The 19,463-nt window shown below is 36.2% G+C and overlaps 1 protein-coding gene across 8 annotated transcripts in view; it reads left to right on the forward strand.

Annotated features, from left to right (window-relative positions):
• The window catches only part of MRTFB (myocardin related transcription factor B), an 85,069-nt gene that overhangs the window by 58,714 nt on the left and 6,892 nt on the right, over nt 1–19,463 (forward strand). For 7 of the 8 annotated variants that reach the window (XM_030002155.2, XM_041120251.1, XM_041120252.1 and 4 more), the window contains 8 exons: nt 5,546–5,686; nt 7,199–7,446; nt 9,044–9,197; nt 11,387–12,412; nt 13,694–13,846; nt 16,798–16,956; nt 17,265–17,402; nt 18,878–18,938. In XM_030002155.2, coding sequence (XP_029858015.1) covers nt 5,546–5,686; nt 7,199–7,446; nt 9,044–9,197; nt 11,387–12,412; nt 13,694–13,846; nt 16,798–16,956; nt 17,265–17,402; nt 18,878–18,938 — 2,080 coding nt within the window. The remainder of the gene's footprint in view (nt 1–5,545; nt 5,687–7,198; nt 7,447–9,043; nt 9,198–11,386; nt 12,413–13,693; nt 13,847–16,797; nt 16,957–17,264; nt 17,403–18,877; nt 18,939–19,463) is intronic. The other variant, XM_041120253.1, reaches the window with a different exon arrangement.

The following is a 19,463-nucleotide window of genomic DNA, read 5'->3' on the forward strand; positions in this document are numbered from 1 at the left end:
AGCATTTAAATGTGTGAGTATTTAAAGAACAGTGCTTTTGAATGAAAACACTTGACTGTTTTCACAAGAATTGCAAATATAAGTTTTGAAAGAGAACTCTTCTTAAAACAATTTAATTTTGTGATGTGAAATGGACAGTAACATCGCCTACCCTATTTTTAAATATGTTATAAAAGTGCTGGTGTAAAATAATTTGCCAAAACAGTAATGAAACAAACATCATGTGCTACAAATTAATTTCTTTTATCTTCTATTGGCTAATGAAAACACAGGGTTATATGCATAATCATACAGTAATCTGGATGCTTTCTAGAATATTTTGTACAGTGCTTGCTTCATAGGTCTTTATCTTCACCTTTGAGTTAATCAGTAAGTTTATTCATAAATGATATATGTATTTATTTAAGGGTTACTATGTTTAGCTAAAATAGATTGTATATGATGTTTTCTGACATACCTTAGCTAGTAATTTTAAACTCACTAACTTAAGCCCAGTTAAGAGGAGAAGGCTTTGCTTTTAACTAGATTTCTGCAACTTTCATAGAACTTTTTCTCTAGACTGAGAAAGAGACCCAAATTAAGGCTCCGGTAGAGGGAAAGGCAAGCAAAGTCATCATATGTTGTCTGACGGCAACTAGCTTCAACGGTCAGCAAACTCCAAACTAGCCAGCTTTAACAGTACTCATCTCCACTCATGAACAGCTTGTTCATTTGAGACTGACAGAGCTAAGTAAATGACAAATTGTGCTTATATTCCGAGCTATGCTTGCCTAGAGGAGCCATTAGTTTGTGTTTATGTGTTGAAATGACATATTCTATAGTTATCTACTACTATCTACTATTCTACAGTAGATAGAAAAAGTATTGCAAAGTTCATATTCAAAAACAATGCTGGACACAAAGTACGGCACATCCATTTTATTTCATTGTTTCCTAACATACGGATTAAGATGCGAATTGGGTTTCGTGTCGAAAGAATGTAATTTGTGTTGAATAAATTGAAAACAAACCACATGAAATTAGATTCCTAAGTAAAGAGTTAGGTTTCTAATGGAGAGTTAAATAAAAATACTCAAAGCAATACATGCCAAAAGCTTTTCAAGTAGGAAGCATAAGATATGTGATTGCAGCAACAAAATAACAGAGCACTTGAACTTGATTGAAAAAGCACTTCAGATAGAACTTCAATCCTTTGCTTATGGATTTCATAACATATTACAGCCGCTTCTGTGCACAGATCTAAAATGTGAAGTTGCTCTTCTGCAGAATAAAACAGATGCTTACCTTGTTGTTCCTTTTGAAATAAATAACAGCACAGCATGCCTCTACAGGAGATGTGTCTGGGAAATTGCTCCTTCATTCTTTTAATTTCCTCTGACAAATTTTACATTTTATTACAACATAAAATACAAAGAATGTTTTGAAAACAGTGGAGTGCAGCCAGAGTTCTTTTCAAGGCTTCCTCCTCCACGCATTTCCAGGCCTCAGAGGATGTAACATAACTTTGAGAACCTTCAGCTCTCATTGACTGATGACCTGAAACTTGCTTTAACCTGATGTATTTGCATCTGGTAAGCATTAGGCATTTTATACACCACTCCAAACAGATCAAATTGTGGTGTTCACAATTCTGAAGACATTGAACAGTTATCTTCTAAACAGCTGAAGTATTTTGCTTGATGAGACAGAATATAATGACAGTTTTCTTAATATATTCGGTGTAGCTTGGTGACCTGCTAGATGCTTGTTTGCAGTTAGAAGGTCCAGAAACCATATTATCTGTAACTGGAAATAGAAGATCTGTTCAAAGAAAATAATCTTTACATTACTTTATGAAGTAATCAAGTTAAGAAGTTGAGACCTGTTAATTTAGTTTTTTAATTTAAAATTTTATCAAGTAAATGATATGCACGGTTCATTGCCTCATCTAACACTTGCAAGTTAAATTGGGAAGTCTGTAAAAAGCTTTGTATTTCATGTAGCCATTAATCCTTTGTAGCTTAGGATAACAACTAATGTAAGGAAAAAGTAATTTTCTCTATGGCAAGACGAGAATGTTTAACACCATGATTTTCAAGCAATGTGAATTAAAGAGGTGGGGGATTTGGTTTTGGGGTGGGGTTTTTTTGGTTGGCTGGTTTTGTGTTGTGGTTTTCTTTTAAGTTATTAACTTTTCCATTTTAAAGAGTTTTGTTGTGCTGTCATTATGGAGTTGTTTTCATAGGCTATAGAGGGTTGCTATATAGTATGTTTGAAGTCAAGTTATTTGTTTGGGTTCAAGAAGGATCGGAATGATGGATGGTAAAAGATTATGTAATGAAAAAGCTGAAGTATCAAACATTTAAAATACTTTTTAGTTGGGACTTCAGGAAAAGAAAATTTAAGAACCAGGGAAAATCATGAGATCATTAGAATTCTCCTGTGCTTTATGGTAATACTGTACAAGACAGACTAAGTGCTTTTTTAAATGTTACTGCTGTAACTAGAGTCAGCCTTTTAAACTTGATAGCAACACGAGTGCAGTATGTTGGAATACAGCATCCAGAACCCTTTTTCAAAGGGTAAGTCCCTCTAAAGTCCCCTGCCAATTCTTATGCAAGTCCAGCAAATCAGAGATACTGTGTAGATATCAGATGCTTTCCAGAGCAAACACTTTGAAAGTTGGATATAAAAATAGAGGCATTTATATCTTCAGTCTGCCACCATAAACTGACACAACCCCAAGACTGGCATGTGTGCAGTGTTTCAGTGACTAGGCATGGCGTACTAAATCTTGCAATGTAGTAAAGCAGTATCAGGAGCTTTTCCTCTGGATGGCTGCACTACGGAAGGATCAAACCCACTATACAGTTTAGATAGGTTACGGCAAGCTATCTATAGCTGCCTGTTGGCAGCTGATGTTTGGAGATGCAGCAAAATGTATAAAAGAAACACAGAGATAGAAGGGAAAATTATTATAATTTAATTGTAAGCAAAAGTCAGAGCGCTTAGTGCACGCAGACTGGCAGCTTGATAATTGCCTTCCCAGAAATACAGAAGAACCAGGACATAAAGTTGCAAGATGTGTACCAAGTGTTTTTAAGCAAACTGATTTAAGTCCTTTGTGGTATAATCTCATGGAAGAATCGTAGAGCACAAGAAGAAATGAATTAGGGAGAAGTACCCATCTGACTTAATTAGAATGCAAGGTTTTAGAATGTATTCTGAAGAAAAAAGATATTTACTGATAGGAATAGAAGGGAAATGGATGGGCTTGACATAAGAATGGGTCACGTAACAAAAGATGGAAGGCATAGTCAGCACAGAGTTGGATTGTTGTTATGCAGAAAGAACTGGTTGATTTGGCTTTTAGGAGAGAAATGGAACTCCAATAGAATGGAATAGTTCTTATAAAGAAAAATACACTACACCTCTCCTTCCTATGAAAAAGAAATGTGGAAACCTGGGGACTCTGACTCAAGAGAAGACTGAAGAGGAAGACGGTTGGGGTGCAGTGGTCAGCAGTAAACTGACTGTGAGCTACCGTGTACTTCCTCTGTAAAGCTGCAAGTATGTCAGAAGAGATGATTCCAGCAGAAGTGTTAATGCCACTATAAGGATCCAGTGAGACCCCATATGGGATATCCTATACATTTCCAGTTACTTATATCCAAGAAAGACTAATGAAAACTTGAACACAAACAGGAAAGGATGATCAGAGGATGAAAAACCTCTTTTATGAGAAAAGAATAAAAATTTGTTTGGGTAGCTAGAAAAGCAAGGGCTGAGATCTGTTTATGTACGGAGTCTATATCCCATCAGAGGGATATTCACTACAGAAGGAAATGGGTTTTAAATCAGAAAACAATTTCAGCACAGAAAAAATTGATATGACAAAGTTAAGCTCAGTGAAGTTTGGTTGTTATGTGGAAAACTTTGGGGAATTTTCTGGTAGGCGTAATGGTGCCAGGAAAAGAATAATAATAAAAAAGTCCTAAGTCTGTATGCAATTTCCTAAGTTTATAGAAGAAATTACACATGTGATGTTTGTAACAGCAAGGGAACAAACTCAGTGAAGTTCAGGCTACTGGATTGTACCTACACAGTAATATAATTGTGCTGTCAATCAAATACAGAAGAAGTGCACCTCCTGGCACAGTCAGAGGTGTTGTTGCCATGAAAATACAATAGGAAGCTGTCTCTTCAAAATACATCTGCTCTGCTGCTGCGTGATCATTCTGAAACAAGACGTTTGTTTTCCTATGTTGATGTTTGACCTTCATGAAGGAGAGGCTTTTCTGACAGTACTAGTTTGGGTGGTAAGATTCTCCTTGTGTACACAAGATTCTGCCTTCACAGACAGAAAACAGTGAAGGCTTCAATTCTATAGTAATAAACCAGTATAACTTCAGTAGGCTGCTTCAGTGTATGTGTAGTGTGTCTAGGGTCAAATTTTATTGTTGCTTAAAGCAAAGTAGTAACAAATGGTGGTACCTCTGCTAACAATTGCTAACAATGCAATCCGTTTTTCCTTTAATTATTTTTAACCCTTATGTCTTGTTTTATTTATAATTAGTAAAATTGTTTGAACTATTTTTCGGTGTTTAGTTGCATATAAAAGTATAGAAATTAGTTACATTCTTCAAATCTGTAATTCTTTGGTTCTAGAAGCCTTCATATATGAAACTTGTTAACGATAACAAGAAAAATTTAATTGACATAATCTTTTCCTGTAATTCTGACTGACTACCTTGAGTAGAAGACTTCTTTTTTTATCCTTATGCCAGGAGCAAAAGTACTTTAATGACAGCTGTCAGTTCTAGAAGAATTTTGCAATTGCTAAGTTAAGAACTGGTATCAATTAGTTAATCTGATTCTGGGCTACCAACCAGAGACAAATACATGTTAGGAGCAGTTTAAGTAAAATGTTCCTGACTTGAATGGGTGAGGTTACTTCTGAAGGTCCTTCCAGCTCTTTTTTATGATTTTGTAAGAAAGACAGAAAGAAAATGTTTTCATGATATTTCTTTTTGTTTTCATGTATGTTAAAAGGAGAAACGAATGCTGCAAATTAAAACATGGTGTAAAGGTTATGAAAACAAAGCCCTTTCTGAGGGCTTTTTTTGTATGTTGTTATAAATCCTTTTTGGTTGCCATTCTTTTTACCTGCAGAAAAAACAACAATAATAATAAAGAAAAATGTTAATGTTGGAAAAATATTTATTATGATGTACTACAAAAATTGATATTAAAATCAATTGCTGTTTTGCTTTGGTGAAACTAGAAGTAAATCCTATATTAGTAAAAACAGATTTTGGATACATTTACATGCGGTAGTTAAAATGCAAGCTAAGAAGTCAAGGTAAGAAACCAGTTTATCTTATTTGTGATATTTGAAGTATGCCAAAATGTACACAAGAGAGTCCTGTTTTTGCCATTCCTCCTAAAAATATTTTGTGAATTTGACATGATAGTAAATTGTCTTAACCTTTTCACATTTTTTCAATTATTCAGGTGGTGGATGTTTTTAATGTTTCTCTTTTTCCTTATATTTTTTTAATACTAGTATCCACCTTTAACCTCTCCAGTTCCTGAATTTCTCAAAACTCCCTCTACAATTGAACAGCACGTTACACGTTCTACTGCTGCAACCACCCTGACCACAAATACTGTATCTGCAGCAAAGCCTGGGCCAACGTTAGTAAAGGTAGGTATCTGTAATAATGGCATCTGAGGACGATGTTCTTAATCTAAGTCCTTTTCCAATGCTGTGTTTAATGAAAAAATACATCAGTAATGTTATAGTGCCTATAACTAACAACAACTTTTATTAGTGTTGAGGAAAACATACTGGGTTGTTGACTGAAAGCTTTTGTATGCCAAGATCAACCATTAACACTTGTAGGGACTGGCTCATTATTTCAAGAGGTCCTTACAGTACAGCTGACAACAGTTTTCAAGCGGAATTATGCATTATATTGCAATGGAAGTCTTTAAGAAATAAGGACAATAGATTTTTGCAATATTGAGTTTCTGCTTTCTGTTGGTGAAATTAATCTTTTCTAATCTAGTTTTGTACGGACAATAATTTAATAGGAACAGAGGCAGTCACATTCATAGTCTACCTATAACCAAACTGGTGAACAGCACTGCTCCTTTTCTGCAACTATTTTCTTAGTTCATCTATTGTATAAGCAGAACGTACTATGTGAAAGAAGTTACTGTATCCTTGTATTTGAATATCAGAAGGACATATTCAGTTCTCTTTTCCGCACTGACCTAAAAAGCATGGAAGAAAGCATGGAAAACTTCCTCAAATACAATTGGAGAGGGGGTTGTGTTAGATGTCGTCTATAATATTTCATTTCAGCAACTTTGCCCATGGTCTTCAGCTGTGTAATGATTAAATGTATATAGACTTCTACCTAACTACATGAAATTAATTCTTAGTTAAATGTACAGGGATGGCCTGTAATAGTCAATTTCTAGTATAAATTTGGCTATATCCAGTCATATCACCGGACTTGTACCAGCTTAATTAATGCAGGACCTTAATGACAAATTCAGATATCCCCAGAACAGGCTATCTGTGTAATAGATGTGCATGGATCAACACAGGATTTCTGCTTTGATACCTTCTGTATGACTAGGTAACTGCCTTCAACTTTTCACTCAAAATAATTTCAAAGAGCTTGTAAAGGAAAAGAGTTTTACCACATGTGCAGGTATTGCTAATAAGGGTACTGCTGAAAGTTTCATATGAGTAATCCTGTAATCTGTAGGACTGCCTGTCCATGCTTTTAATCTAGACCTGTAAGTATTTCTGACCTGCAAGTGTTTACAGATAGTTTAAGATACTAGTTCTTACTTGTACAAAGAGCCAAGTGGCTTTGAACTTACCTGTTTAAGAAGAATGCCTCTTTGCAATGACAGGTCATGACTAGCAGAATCCCTTAGCTTCATTTGTGCCATCTATTAAAAAACCACTCACAAACTGTGATTTGATGACCCCTTCTTGTGCACAGTATAAGCCTGCTGGAGTACATTAGCTTTTTCAAGGATGGTAAGCGATCCTTTTGGGCAGGTTTGCAGGGATAATTGTATTCAGCAACTCTTGGCAGTAAATGTGCCTCTGTATGCTTTATCTTTGTACTTTGCATAACTGCTTGTAAATGAGATGTCTGTTGTAGTTGTTTCAATCTTTTCCATCCATGAACAGCAAAGCCACCCAAAGAACCCAAATGATAAGCATCGGAGCAAAAAATGTAAAGAACCTAAGCCAAGGGTGAAAAAATTGAAGTATCATCAATATATTCCACCTGATCAGAAAGGTGAGAAAAATGAGCCACAGATGGACTCCAACTATGCTCGTCTGCTACAACAGCAGCAACTGTTTTTGCAGCTGCAGATCCTGAGCCAACAGCAACAACACTACAATTACCAGACAATTCTACCTGCACCACTGAAGTATGTGAAGCATTGTTTGTGTCCTTTAAAGAAAAGATATATACGTCAGTTATAGACTTTGTGCTTTAGAAATAAATGTGGTTTGCAAATGTTAAGAGACAGTTGGAACCCAAGAAAACTTAAATGGCGATGTGCATTAGTGTAGGTATTATTTGCCTCATTTAACAAGGTGATGAGGTGGTTTTCTTGTTAAAATAATCCTGAAGTCTGATAAGCCTTTAAGTAGTCCTAGTTATTTTTGTGTGACATGGAAACAGAACCTCCTACCTGTTAGATGCATTTTTTCCAACCAGATGTGTATTTGAAATGCAAACGCATTTATGCAAAAGCAAGAAAGTTTTGACACCATTTTCACTCAAATATGACATAGGTAAGCAGAGCAGAATAGAAGCTTACAGATGACGGCTTTTACAAAAACATGTACTATTGATGTGGGTTTTATTGCCTTTTTACATCAGTTTCACAGACCACATTTTTGCAGTTTACAAATAAGAAGAGTAATTCTAAATTAGCTAAAATTTGTATATTGTTTATAGCATCATCACTAATGCTTATATGAGTTCCTCATTAGTGTTGATCTTTAGCACTTTTAACAGTGGGAAGTATACTTTCTGATGTATAGGTAGAAGCAGTCAGAAAAATAAATCTTCAAAGAGTTGCCAGCACTCTATAGCAGAATGAGAAGCTGACTATCTGCAGTGTTTCATTCTCACCATCTAAGACCAATCTTTTCCTAGAAGTGCTTACAGTGTAACATGCCACACAACCCTAAATTCAAATGACTTTCAGCTGTTGTTTTTTTCTAAATGAGTTTTCAACTGAGTTATTTTTCCTCAGCAAGTAAGGCTAGAAAAGTTAAAGATACCATCTGTGGTTATATTTATAATTACCATGTATCCTAACATTTGGATTAGAGATGTTTCTGCCTGCTTACCCACGCTTCTTATGTTCCATTTACTGACATTTCAGAACCGTTTCTTCATAAATCAGTTGAACGAAATAAAAGAGCTGACTTATGGTATCTAGTGTAAATGATGGCATTTTTAAATTTTTTACAATTATTACAAATATTTTGAGATCCTTGTAGGATATTCTTATTATAAGTACAGCTGACAAAAATGCATCATGTTCAAAGTAAACTCCCTTCACATCGGTCCTTACTATATATGAACGTTGGACATGTATGTAGGGTTGATACACAGGGTTCAATATTGTGGGGTTTTTTTTTATTGATGACAAACAAAAAAGTAACTAGTTGCCCTAGCTGATGATTAATTTGTATGAACTGATCCTGCAGTCCGTAGTATCCTTCAGGGATGCCATGACAATAATAAAAACTATGAAGCATAAATTAGTACGCTCAACTGAAGAGAAAATAAAATAGCAACATACTTCTCTGTGCTGTTATACTAAAAATATTTAATGGTAATGTTTTGTGTTAAATATCTATTTGTAAAAAAAATTAATTTGTTCATTAACTTGATAGACACAAGTTGTATGCATAACATTGCATATGATTTTCAGAATCACAGCTTCTTGACTGAAAACATGTGTTTAGCATTGACATTTTTGTCCCCCTTTTTCTTATCACTTGAAGGCCACTGAATGACAAACAGAGTAACAACGGGAATACACCACTGAATACTTTGAACAACAGTACACCAACATCAGCTGCCAGCTCACCGAGACAGAATAGTAATATTCCTAGCCGGAAACCAGGACCTCTACCGTCAAGCTTGGATGACTTGAAGGTAAAAAATAAGAAGGATTTGTCCATTCCTGTGCACCACTATAGGTTGTAACTTGCAAACTGTTACTGTCAAGAGTAAGCCGGGATATTATTTACCAATGAAAACTGTATTTTTTTTCTTAACTGTTTAGAATAAGGTTGTCAAAGTTTTCATACACAACTCTTCTAGACTTAAATATTTGTTTTCATTTAGCCTCCTCACGTGGATATGTTCTAGAAATGACATTTCTCTCCCAAAGAATTAGAAGAGGAAGAATAATTTCAGACAGATTGTGTAGGTACATAATTTGATACCTTGGGTAAACTATGAGGTGCACTTCATGTGAAGTTTTAGCCCAGGCAGATTTAAACACTGGAACAGTAATTTCCTCTTGACAATTTTAATATATCAATGAAGAGGTTAAGTAGTATAAATTAAAAGATGCCCGAGTAATAACATATTCAGAGAAGTCACTGCTATAAAGCAACACAGAAATAACACTAGTAAAAGAGAATAGAAAATAAGAGATCATACCAGAGTTCAACACATCTGAAAATGAACACTAAATTTCATAAAAGCTTCTTGAAGTTATAAATATAACTGTGTAAACTCTGTTTAAACTGTAATATGAAGGCATTGCATACGATTTTCTTCCTTCAGAAGTACATTCACAGGAATTAATACTTTGAGGGACTTAATGAAAATGAATCTGAAGCAGCTTGTGGGGGTTTAGGTTCAGATCCTTTCAACAGCAACTACACCAATGTGCCAGACCTGAGCGGAAGAGCAGGGACATCTAGTGGGCAGTTTATTCATTTCTCCCTTCCTTTACCAAGGTGTTGGGTTTCTGAGGGATGGGAATGAGTATCTCTTTTAGACTTGAAAGGATAAAAAAGAGATTTCGGAAGACCAGATTCTCAAGACAGTAATGTATTGTCATCAGTTAAAGCCAATCTTTTAATATGAAACAAGTCTATAAAATGCAATTCAAACAACAGTGTTTGAAATAAGCTTTTCAAACTTTAAGTTATTAACTTTTTAAGATATTTAAGTTAATATCTGAATTTGTGCTTTGCAGTAATTAAAGCCGTTCACTTAGCCATTTCTGCATAATTTATTGGTATTTCTGCTAATGTGGTAACAGTAACATAAGCCATACTTGCAGACTTGCTGGTGGTGGTTTTAACAATCAATCATCTAAATCAGTTCTGATTAAGAATTCAGAAATGCATTGTTGAAAAACAAAAAAATTGGAATGCACTCTTAAGCAAGTGTCAAGGATACTAGACTGGGAGAGACAGCTGATAATCATTGTTAAGTAGACAGTTATTTAACATAAAATTGCTGTGGTTCTTAGAGATGTTAAATGGATTGCTGTGACTTTTCATCATTTCCAAATCATGAGGACCTGTAATTTAAAATTCTAGACTGGCAAAATACTGAAATATTACTGAGGTCACTACCTTTTATTTTTCTGGAGGTGGTTCTAACATACGTATAGCCCAAACACTCTACAGTTAGATGTGGTGTATGTAGATCATACACAGAAGCCATTCATTGTGACTGTTCTTTCTTAATTGATATTTTGAAGCACAGAATTAATTTACACTCAACACATTTGCACTTCACTTTTTTTCTATCAGATACTGGTTTAATTTTGACTGCTTAAACTTTTTATGTTTGTAAAAGAAAGCCAGGTGGCATATAGCTGTAACTGTTCAGTTGCTAATTAGAGAGAGCGAGCCTTTTGTGTTTGATGGGTCTATTGAATCATCCAACTGACCTGATAAAATTTCTCAGAAATAGATCTATCTGTCTTGATGGTGTAACAAAGGGGTTCAGTGTGCTAGTGTTCAGTGCTTTTATCTGCACTGCTGCCATCATCTACAGGTTTGCTTCAGAAGTTTTTAGCCCAGAATTGGAGCTGTACAATCACTCTCCTATTTTGAATATTTATGAAAAATCACCATAACTTTGCTACTATGCATTGTACAAAAACTGAACACTACTAAGGTTTTGGCCACTTAAACAGTGAAAGTAAGTAGCAGGTCATGGAACTGTGCCCATGGATCATGCATGCTGTCAGAACCCCGAGGTGTAATAACTAGTGAATATGCTGAAAAATCATTATTAAGATGTAATGTGGTAGAATGTATGTAAATAAGTTTTAATATTTTATTTTTTTACTGTCATGCTTTATTTTATTTCAGGTAGCTGAGCTTAAAATGGAGTTGAAATTGAGGGGATTACCAGTGTCTGGAACAAAAACAGATCTTATTGAGCGTCTGAAACCCTATCAAGATCTTAATAACAATGGGGTCACTACTAGTAGCTCTGTTACAGTAACCACTTCTACTGGGGCCACAGGTAACACTGGGGAAGTGACTGTGGCATTTCCTGTTGCAACACTAAATAAACCAGTGGCTAATACAATATCCAGCTTTCCTCCAGAAAAAACATCTACTGGACCTGGCTGCAAAGTAGTAAATACTGAAAACATTAACTCTCCTTTGCCTATATCTCCCTCTCCTTCAGAACAATCTACTCTAAGCACAGATGATACTAGTATGGCAGATACTTTCACAGAAATTATGAACATGGTGTCACCATCCCAATTCTTAAGTACTTCACCACTAAGAGCAAATATGAGTGATGATAATCAGAATCGCAGTAATGGAAGCATCTCAACTATGGAGTTTGATGTAGCAGAAAAGGACCGCAAGCTTCAAGAAAAAGAAAAGCAGATTGAAGAGCTCAAAAGGAAACTGGAACAAGAGCAAAAACTCGTGGAAGTACTGAAAATGCAACTTGAGGTTGAAAAGCGGGGACAACAGCAACAGTCTCAGACTTCTGGTAACTCAGCTGCTTTGGAACAGAAGCAATTCAGTGCTGTTGTCAAAGATGAAAATGCTCTAACTGACTGCTCTAGTACAAGTCAATCTGTACCTGTAGCTAGTCATTCTTTAGGACAATCGGTATATACGAGTGGCCAGAATCCAGTTGCCAAAAAGGCAGTTATTATCAAGCAGGAGATACCTGTGGCCAAAGCTGAACCTCAGAATGCCATTTCTCAATTTTATGTTAACCCACAGAGGCAGCCGCAAACTGCAGTTGTTGCCCAACCTCAAGCTTTATTAACTACCCAAGGAACTGCCCAGCTGCTCCTTCCACTATCTATCCAGGGACCGAATTCTACCACTGCAGTGCAGCTACCAGTTGGAAATATAAAGTTGCAGGTAAGGGTGTTTTTTATTCTTCATCATGTAAACTGCATGGCACTATTTGCATAATTTATTATAAATAGGTAAATGTGGTGCTTGTAAGTAACTTAAAAATCGGGCTCAGCCTGCTTCTGCTTTAGGGAAAACAGTAGAAAAACTTAAGAGGCAGTCTCTTTATAACTTCTTCTGGTACTTGCTTTCTTTGCGATTTTTGTTCCCAGATACTCTTTCCTGAAAAGTAATTGTCTTACCGTGTAGTGCCTCCATGCACAGTTGGTTTTGATTTATATCAGCATATACCACCATTCTGTCAACTCCAAATTGTAATAAGAGAGCTACAAACCCAGTACTTTATTTTGAGGTATACCTGTTTGCAAAACATGTGTTAGAACTTCCTTGTGTGGTGATAGCTCATTAGATTTAAAAATGTGAATGCTACGTTGTAGAACTCCAGCAGAGTTCCAAAAAGAAACCATCGTGGTTACACAAATACTATTTTTAGGTTGACTATAGGTAGTATTGGGACATAGCTAGATGAAATCCCCTGCCACTCACGTGGTTATTGTGCCAGCAAAGTATTCTTTCAGCTCCAGCATGTACTTGGCTGTGGTGGCATGTTGTGGGCCTGGGCTTTGGTGCTAGCATGTGTGCTATCACATTTAGCAAAACTTAACGAGGGCTGTAAAACTCTGATGGGGATGGGCCCCGCAGTCCACAGTGCAAGAGCTATTCCTGGTAGCTACGCACCCAGACAGATCTTTGTCTAAATTGTTCTAAATTCCTGCTAGAATTCTGTAACAACCTTAAGCAGCTTGTTCTGATACTTCACTGATATTGCAGAAAGTTTTCCTAACTACCAGCTAAAAGTGTCTTTCCTGAGGCTAGACACGCTTCTTGCCTTTCAGTGGCCATTAAAAACTACTACGATCTGCTTAAAAACAACCTTTTTCTTGCATCATCAGTTTTGTCTTTCTGGTTACTCAAACCCAGTTCTTATAGTCCTTTCTTACTGGTTATGCTTTCTCTCTCTCTTACTATTTTCATTGCTCTTCACTGGACCCTCTCCAGTTTGTCTTTATCTTTCTTACGCTCCTTTGGCAAAATAAACACCACCTTTTAGCTGGCAACTCACCAGTACCAAAGAGAGTAAAAATTTTGTCTCCTATATACAGTTCATGCTCATCCTTCCCAGAATACATGCTATTGCTATTCTGCATAATCTATGCAATGGATTATTACATTATGTAATTTACTGTGAGATACGAATAATGCAAATATCTTATCTTCATCCTTTAGGCTCAGTCACAAGCTGGAATACAGACCCCATCACAAATACCTGCTCCTATTTCTTCTGGCCTGGTCCAGACAGCACCTCAGATGCATACTCCACAATCAAAACAAACCACCATCACGCAGCATGCACTTGGTCAGACCCAACAAATCAGAAAGGTTTGTGGATAGCAATAAGCATTAAGATAAATAGTTGTGTAATCTAATTCTAGGCAGCCCTTTTAGAATCTTTTATGTCATCTGTGTCATATATAAACGATCAAGTCACCTAACATCTCTGTACCATGTTTTTCTGTGTGATATAATGGACTTGTAACTCCATTTCTTTCCAGAATTTTGGTCCGTGCAGGACTTTATTTTTCAGTTGCAAATAAATACATGTAAGGCTAAAGAATTTTTATCTTAATGGTACTCTTATGGCACCACTCCTACTACGTTCTTCCTCATGCTTGGTACACGTGGTGTATCAGATATTCCAGTCAGTTTCTCTTATTTGCCACTGGCTCAAAATGGAAGATTCTTGTAGGCAGTTCCTAAGAGAAAGCTTTTACCTATGACTTCAGAGATTTATTCTTTTATACAAGTTCCTTTTAGTTCTCCTGCTTTCCTTGTTGATTTCATCCTTACTTAAGAAGGCAACTATGGGCTCAGATACTGAGCATAGCAATTCCAGTCAGTCAAAACTCCACCACATATACATCTCTTCCTGAGGAATGCAGAGAGTGATTCAGAGAGATACTTCTCTTCCTCCCTACCCAAAACAATCAGCTCTGAAATTTCCTATTCCAAAACAGATGTTCATCAGCACTGGATGCACAGCTGTGAGTGCCAATCCAGTCATGTTCATATGGTAACTGATACCAACTCATTGGCACCAGTCATCACAAAAGAAAAGGCTTTCTCCTCCTTTGAGCCTCTTCCAGGCTGACCTCTATTATTAGGAACTCAAGAGATTGGTTTTGGACCTTTATTTCTTCCTTATCAGTGTTATCGACTCTAAGGCTCCTATCACTTAGGACAACAAGGTTTTTCAGCCTGCCCCAAGGAAAGGATAATTCAGAAACAACTGACATTTCAAGATGAAGAGGGTAATTTTTACAGTATTTTATGTAACTGTTACAAAATATCTCATCCTTTGAAGTTTATATTTCAATTTACAAAAGTGCATCATAAAACCCATGTCCTGATGTGATTTGGGGCTTCTATCTGTGCATTGTCCTTGATCTGCTTCTGCTAAGGCTCTTGTTCCAGGTCAGAATTTATCATAGAAGATGTATGATTATGCCCTGCCATTCTCTAGACAGCTGGCTAATAAAGGGGAACAACTAAATGAGCATCATTACTCTTCAGACTACATGTTCAATCTGTTTAATTTCAGGGACATTGAGGTTGTCCTACAGAAGTCAAAACTGACATATATCCAAAAAGCAGATTTCGTCCAGGTTCTCTGGGATTTGGTGAGGGGCTAATCTTATGTTGCTAATTCGACAGGTCCCATATAGAAATTTTCCAGTCATCCTGAGGCATGTACCTGTGCCAGAGACTAGCAGTTTGCTTCCTTTGCTGTCTAGAAGTTCCTTGAAATGATTGCAGGAGATAACCAAGAATTGTACCCTCTGGTCTTTTGCCCTATTCAGATCAGTTGTCATGGAGACCACATAGTTCCCAGCAGACTTTAGTCTGCATCTGGCTATCCTGGAGCTGAATGCCTGCCTATCCTAGCTGTTTTTCTCACACATCTACTGCCATCTTTTACATAGGAAACCAAGCAGCATAATTGCACTGTTTTTTATATCCGAATGTAAAATACTGATGTGATACAATAGATCAGGACAGTCTTCATGCATTCAGCATTAGATCTACCTGTCTGTTGTTTGCATTTCATGAGGCTTGGATATTTCAGCAGTCAGATTGAGCTAATGAACTGTGAGTGAGTAATGCTACTTATTAATGTCACACTTTTTAGTGAAGCTGGTCTTCCTAATAGTGATTACCTCCATAAATAGTTGTTTTCCAGAACTGGTTTCCCTTGAATTCATCTAGACTTTCTCAGGTAGCTCAGATTTTTATGCAAACCAGCTGATTATTCCATTTATTTTCTCCTACACACTTGAGGTGTCTTAACATTCTAGCTACTACATGGCCCTTGTTCTTCAAGTCATTCAGTAATAAGGAGACATCTCCACAGCCATTCACCTCAGTGGTAGACAGCTGGAAAAGTACAACAGTTTTCACACAGATGATTCAGTTGGCTAACAAAAACTGTATTAAACCCTCTCACAGCAGACAATCTGGTATTCAGACTGTACTCCACAGAGCTTATCCTAGCTTTATCTCCATCCCCAATCTGAGATTTGTCACACCTCATAAAGGTATGTGGGAGCGATACTGCATTTAAAAGAACAGTCTTATGCGCTCATACATTCATAGCTCCTCTTCCTCTCCCTTTAACTTAAAAATATGAGAAGTAGGATACTGCTTGGAATCATTTGCAGTGAGTGTATGGACTCTCAGTTGAAGAAATAAAAAGTTTATATACCAGTAACCAAATTCACAGTTGATACCCAAGTTCATCAGTTATATCTTTTGCCTCTCCCTCGCTACTCATAGATAGCTGTAGTTAAAAGAAACTAGAATTATATGGCACAAACAAAACCTTTCTGTCTTAAAGCAGGCAGCACAGGACAAGTGTGGATACATATACTAGTTTGTATCAGGCCAGAAGTAAGTTCATTTTATTGACTGTCCACTAGGTGGGGAAGTCATGCATACTACGTTAAACTGTTCCATACTCTTCTGAATGTATTTTAGAAAAATTATATTACACTTTCCTCACACTTCTGGAAAGTTGCAGGAAAATATTTTTAGTCATCAGTGATGAATGAAAGCATGTCACAGCACAAAGTTTCTTTCAAAGAGTAATTGTTCTAGATTTACGAATTATTCCACTGGAGGGAATAATCAGTACAAATAACATTCCATTAATAGGGAATTTAAGCAAGCAAGTATTTAAAAAAAAGTCTTAAAACTTTATTAATGTCATTTACCCAATGTTATTAATTTAAAAAAAAAAAACCACAACCTAAGACTGATATATTAATCCTTTACAGGTTTTTCCACCTACCACATCAAATACAGTATTTTCCTATCAGACGGCATCAGTTACAACACCTTCACAATCTTTTATTAATAAAACGTCAAACTCTAATGTTCACACTGGTGGTAATCAGGTCCCCTCTGTGCAGAATGGACCTGCTACTCCTAACAAGGTAAGGTTAGCCCAACAGTGTTCCATAAAGTTCAGCTTTATATTTTTATTCTTAAATAATATGTGACTATGTACATACGGCAGTTCACTCCAGGAGGAAGAATGTTTTGTAGATTTTAATAATGCATATATGTATGTATGTATGAGAGAGAGAGAAAGAAACTATTATTTTATCCCTCTGATCACCTATGCTACTGTTATTTGTAAATATGTAGATTGGTATGACAAAATAGGATAATCTGTAGAACTTGATACATCTTGAATTCACTAAAACATATTGTTTAGTCATTATTTTGTTATTTCATGCAGCCTGGCTCTCCATCTCAAGCCCAGCCTTACATAGTTCAACAATCCCTCTTCAACAACACAGTATCCAAGACAAAAGATCCTCCTCGTTATGAAGAGGCCATAAAACAGACCCGCAATATTCAGACATCGCACCGTGAGGTAGTTATTTTCTCCTGTTTAGTCTACTAAACCCATTTTTTTTTCTTTAGAATTATCAAATCCATTGCTTATTTTAGTTTTTTGTTTGGTGTCAAGATTTTATAACATACTCTGTTAATATTTTCATAATTGTGTTTAACTACAGGATTCTTGTTTCATGATTCTTTTCATTAAAAGCAACAGACATGTAAATGAGCCTTGCAGTATCCACTTGGTGACATATATATAATTGGGATAATGCTGCTATTGGTACTTAACAATAACTAGCCTTCAACTGACTTGTTTCAAGGATGTATGATACCCAAGGTTCAGACTTAGAAGAGAAAATATTTTTTCCAAAGTGTGTAAACTTGAGGAGAATGTGTGTGAGTGTGTTTATACACACTTAGGCAAACATATGTAAACATGAGCATAGGTGCTTGCTTGAAAAGAGTCTATATTTAGTAAGCTTGATGAATAATCCTACCGAGTGCTTTGTCAGTGTACTACGATAACCTTCGTGTTGGAGGAAAATCGCAAACAAAACTAATGAGCATCCCTAACCTCATGCATTTCAGAACTATGCTAAAAGATAAAACCTTGTGGTGACTTGGTATTGGTTGCTGGTTTTGTGGTGGCAGACACTCAGGCAGAAGCATAGGTATCTAATGCTATTTTATATGTTCTTGGCATGTGTGAGACATCCTGACAATGAAGGCACACAGGTGGTCTTACGTGATTCTATCACTACCAGTTAGCAAAGTGCCTCTCCACTGGTGTCTTTCCAGGAGCTAGATCAACTGATGACAAATTACTTCCCATCTCCAGAGTATAACCAATGTTTTAAAACACTGTTTTCATTTTGAGACCATCACAAAAGTCGCCACTTTTCCTAGACCGTTTTTGAAAGAATGGGTTTGCAGAGGTTTTGTTACCTTTTGCTTAAGGTTCAGATATTCAGGAGATGGCTATTTAAAACGAACAGATAAACAGTTGATGAAAGCTCCCCCGCCCCATTAAAAAAGAAAAGAACATGAATCTACAAGTTGAAAAAAAAAAAAAAACACAAACCTATACCTAACAAAATGCGTCTTACATGATGGCTTTCGCAGGATATCTCTGAGAGAAAGCAGTTCAGGGTGCAGCCTGCAAAGTCCTGCAGTTATTCCAGATACCTGGCCTGGTACAAAACAGGGTTAGTAATTCTCCTTCTTATCCCTAGTTTTCTGCACCTCTCTTCTAGGTTGCATTCATGAAATCTTTGTCTTGCATTTCAGATTTTTTCCCTATTCCTTTGTACTGAAACTGACCACAGGGATTACAATACAAGTGTCTCTCCAAACTGTTTCTCTGTTTTCTAGATTGACAGTTTCACATGAAGAATTTTAGTCTTGATCATAGGTTAGTACTTATGTACTATTGAGAGAAGCTAGGATCAGTCAGCTTAGGAAAAAATACTATATGAAAAAGAATAACCCTTTTCTCATGCACTACAGATTTCCAGTGTGCACAGTCAGCAGATGGATGATCTTTTTGATATTCTCATCAAGAGCGGAGGTAAGATAATTGGCATCTGTGTGATGTAGAGATTTAAAACCTGATAATAAAAAGTCAGTGCTATAATTAAAGGAATGAAAGGAAAGAATTCTTCCAGGGAGAGGAGGTAGAAGCTATCCAGCCTGAATTAAACTAATATTTCTGAAGGTTTGCAATAATTATTTATTAAAGAAAACATTTACCAAAACACATACAGTCAACCTACTGTAGAACTTCTCTGCTTGTAAATTAGCCCAGGCAGACCTTTGCAATAATCCATAGTGCATTCAAACAATTAAAATAACACCTTAGGTTAGCACAGACGTATTTTATCAAAATAGGGAAAGTTGAGCAAGTCCGTACAATGTATATTGACATTATACAAAAAAATAGAATAAAGTAAGAGTTAAAGCATGTTGATACTGAAATTTCATTAAATATAACTATATATTATCAACTCTAAACATCAGAGATACATTACTGGAAAAAGTATGTATGAACTACATAGAGACATTAATGAATAACAACTTTCTATGTCAGTTAAAA

Source organism: Aquila chrysaetos, chromosome 25, assembly GCF_900496995.4.
Source record: "Aquila chrysaetos chrysaetos chromosome 25, bAquChr1.4, whole genome shotgun sequence".
NCBI lineage: Eukaryota > Metazoa > Chordata > Aves > Accipitriformes > Accipitridae > Aquila > Aquila chrysaetos.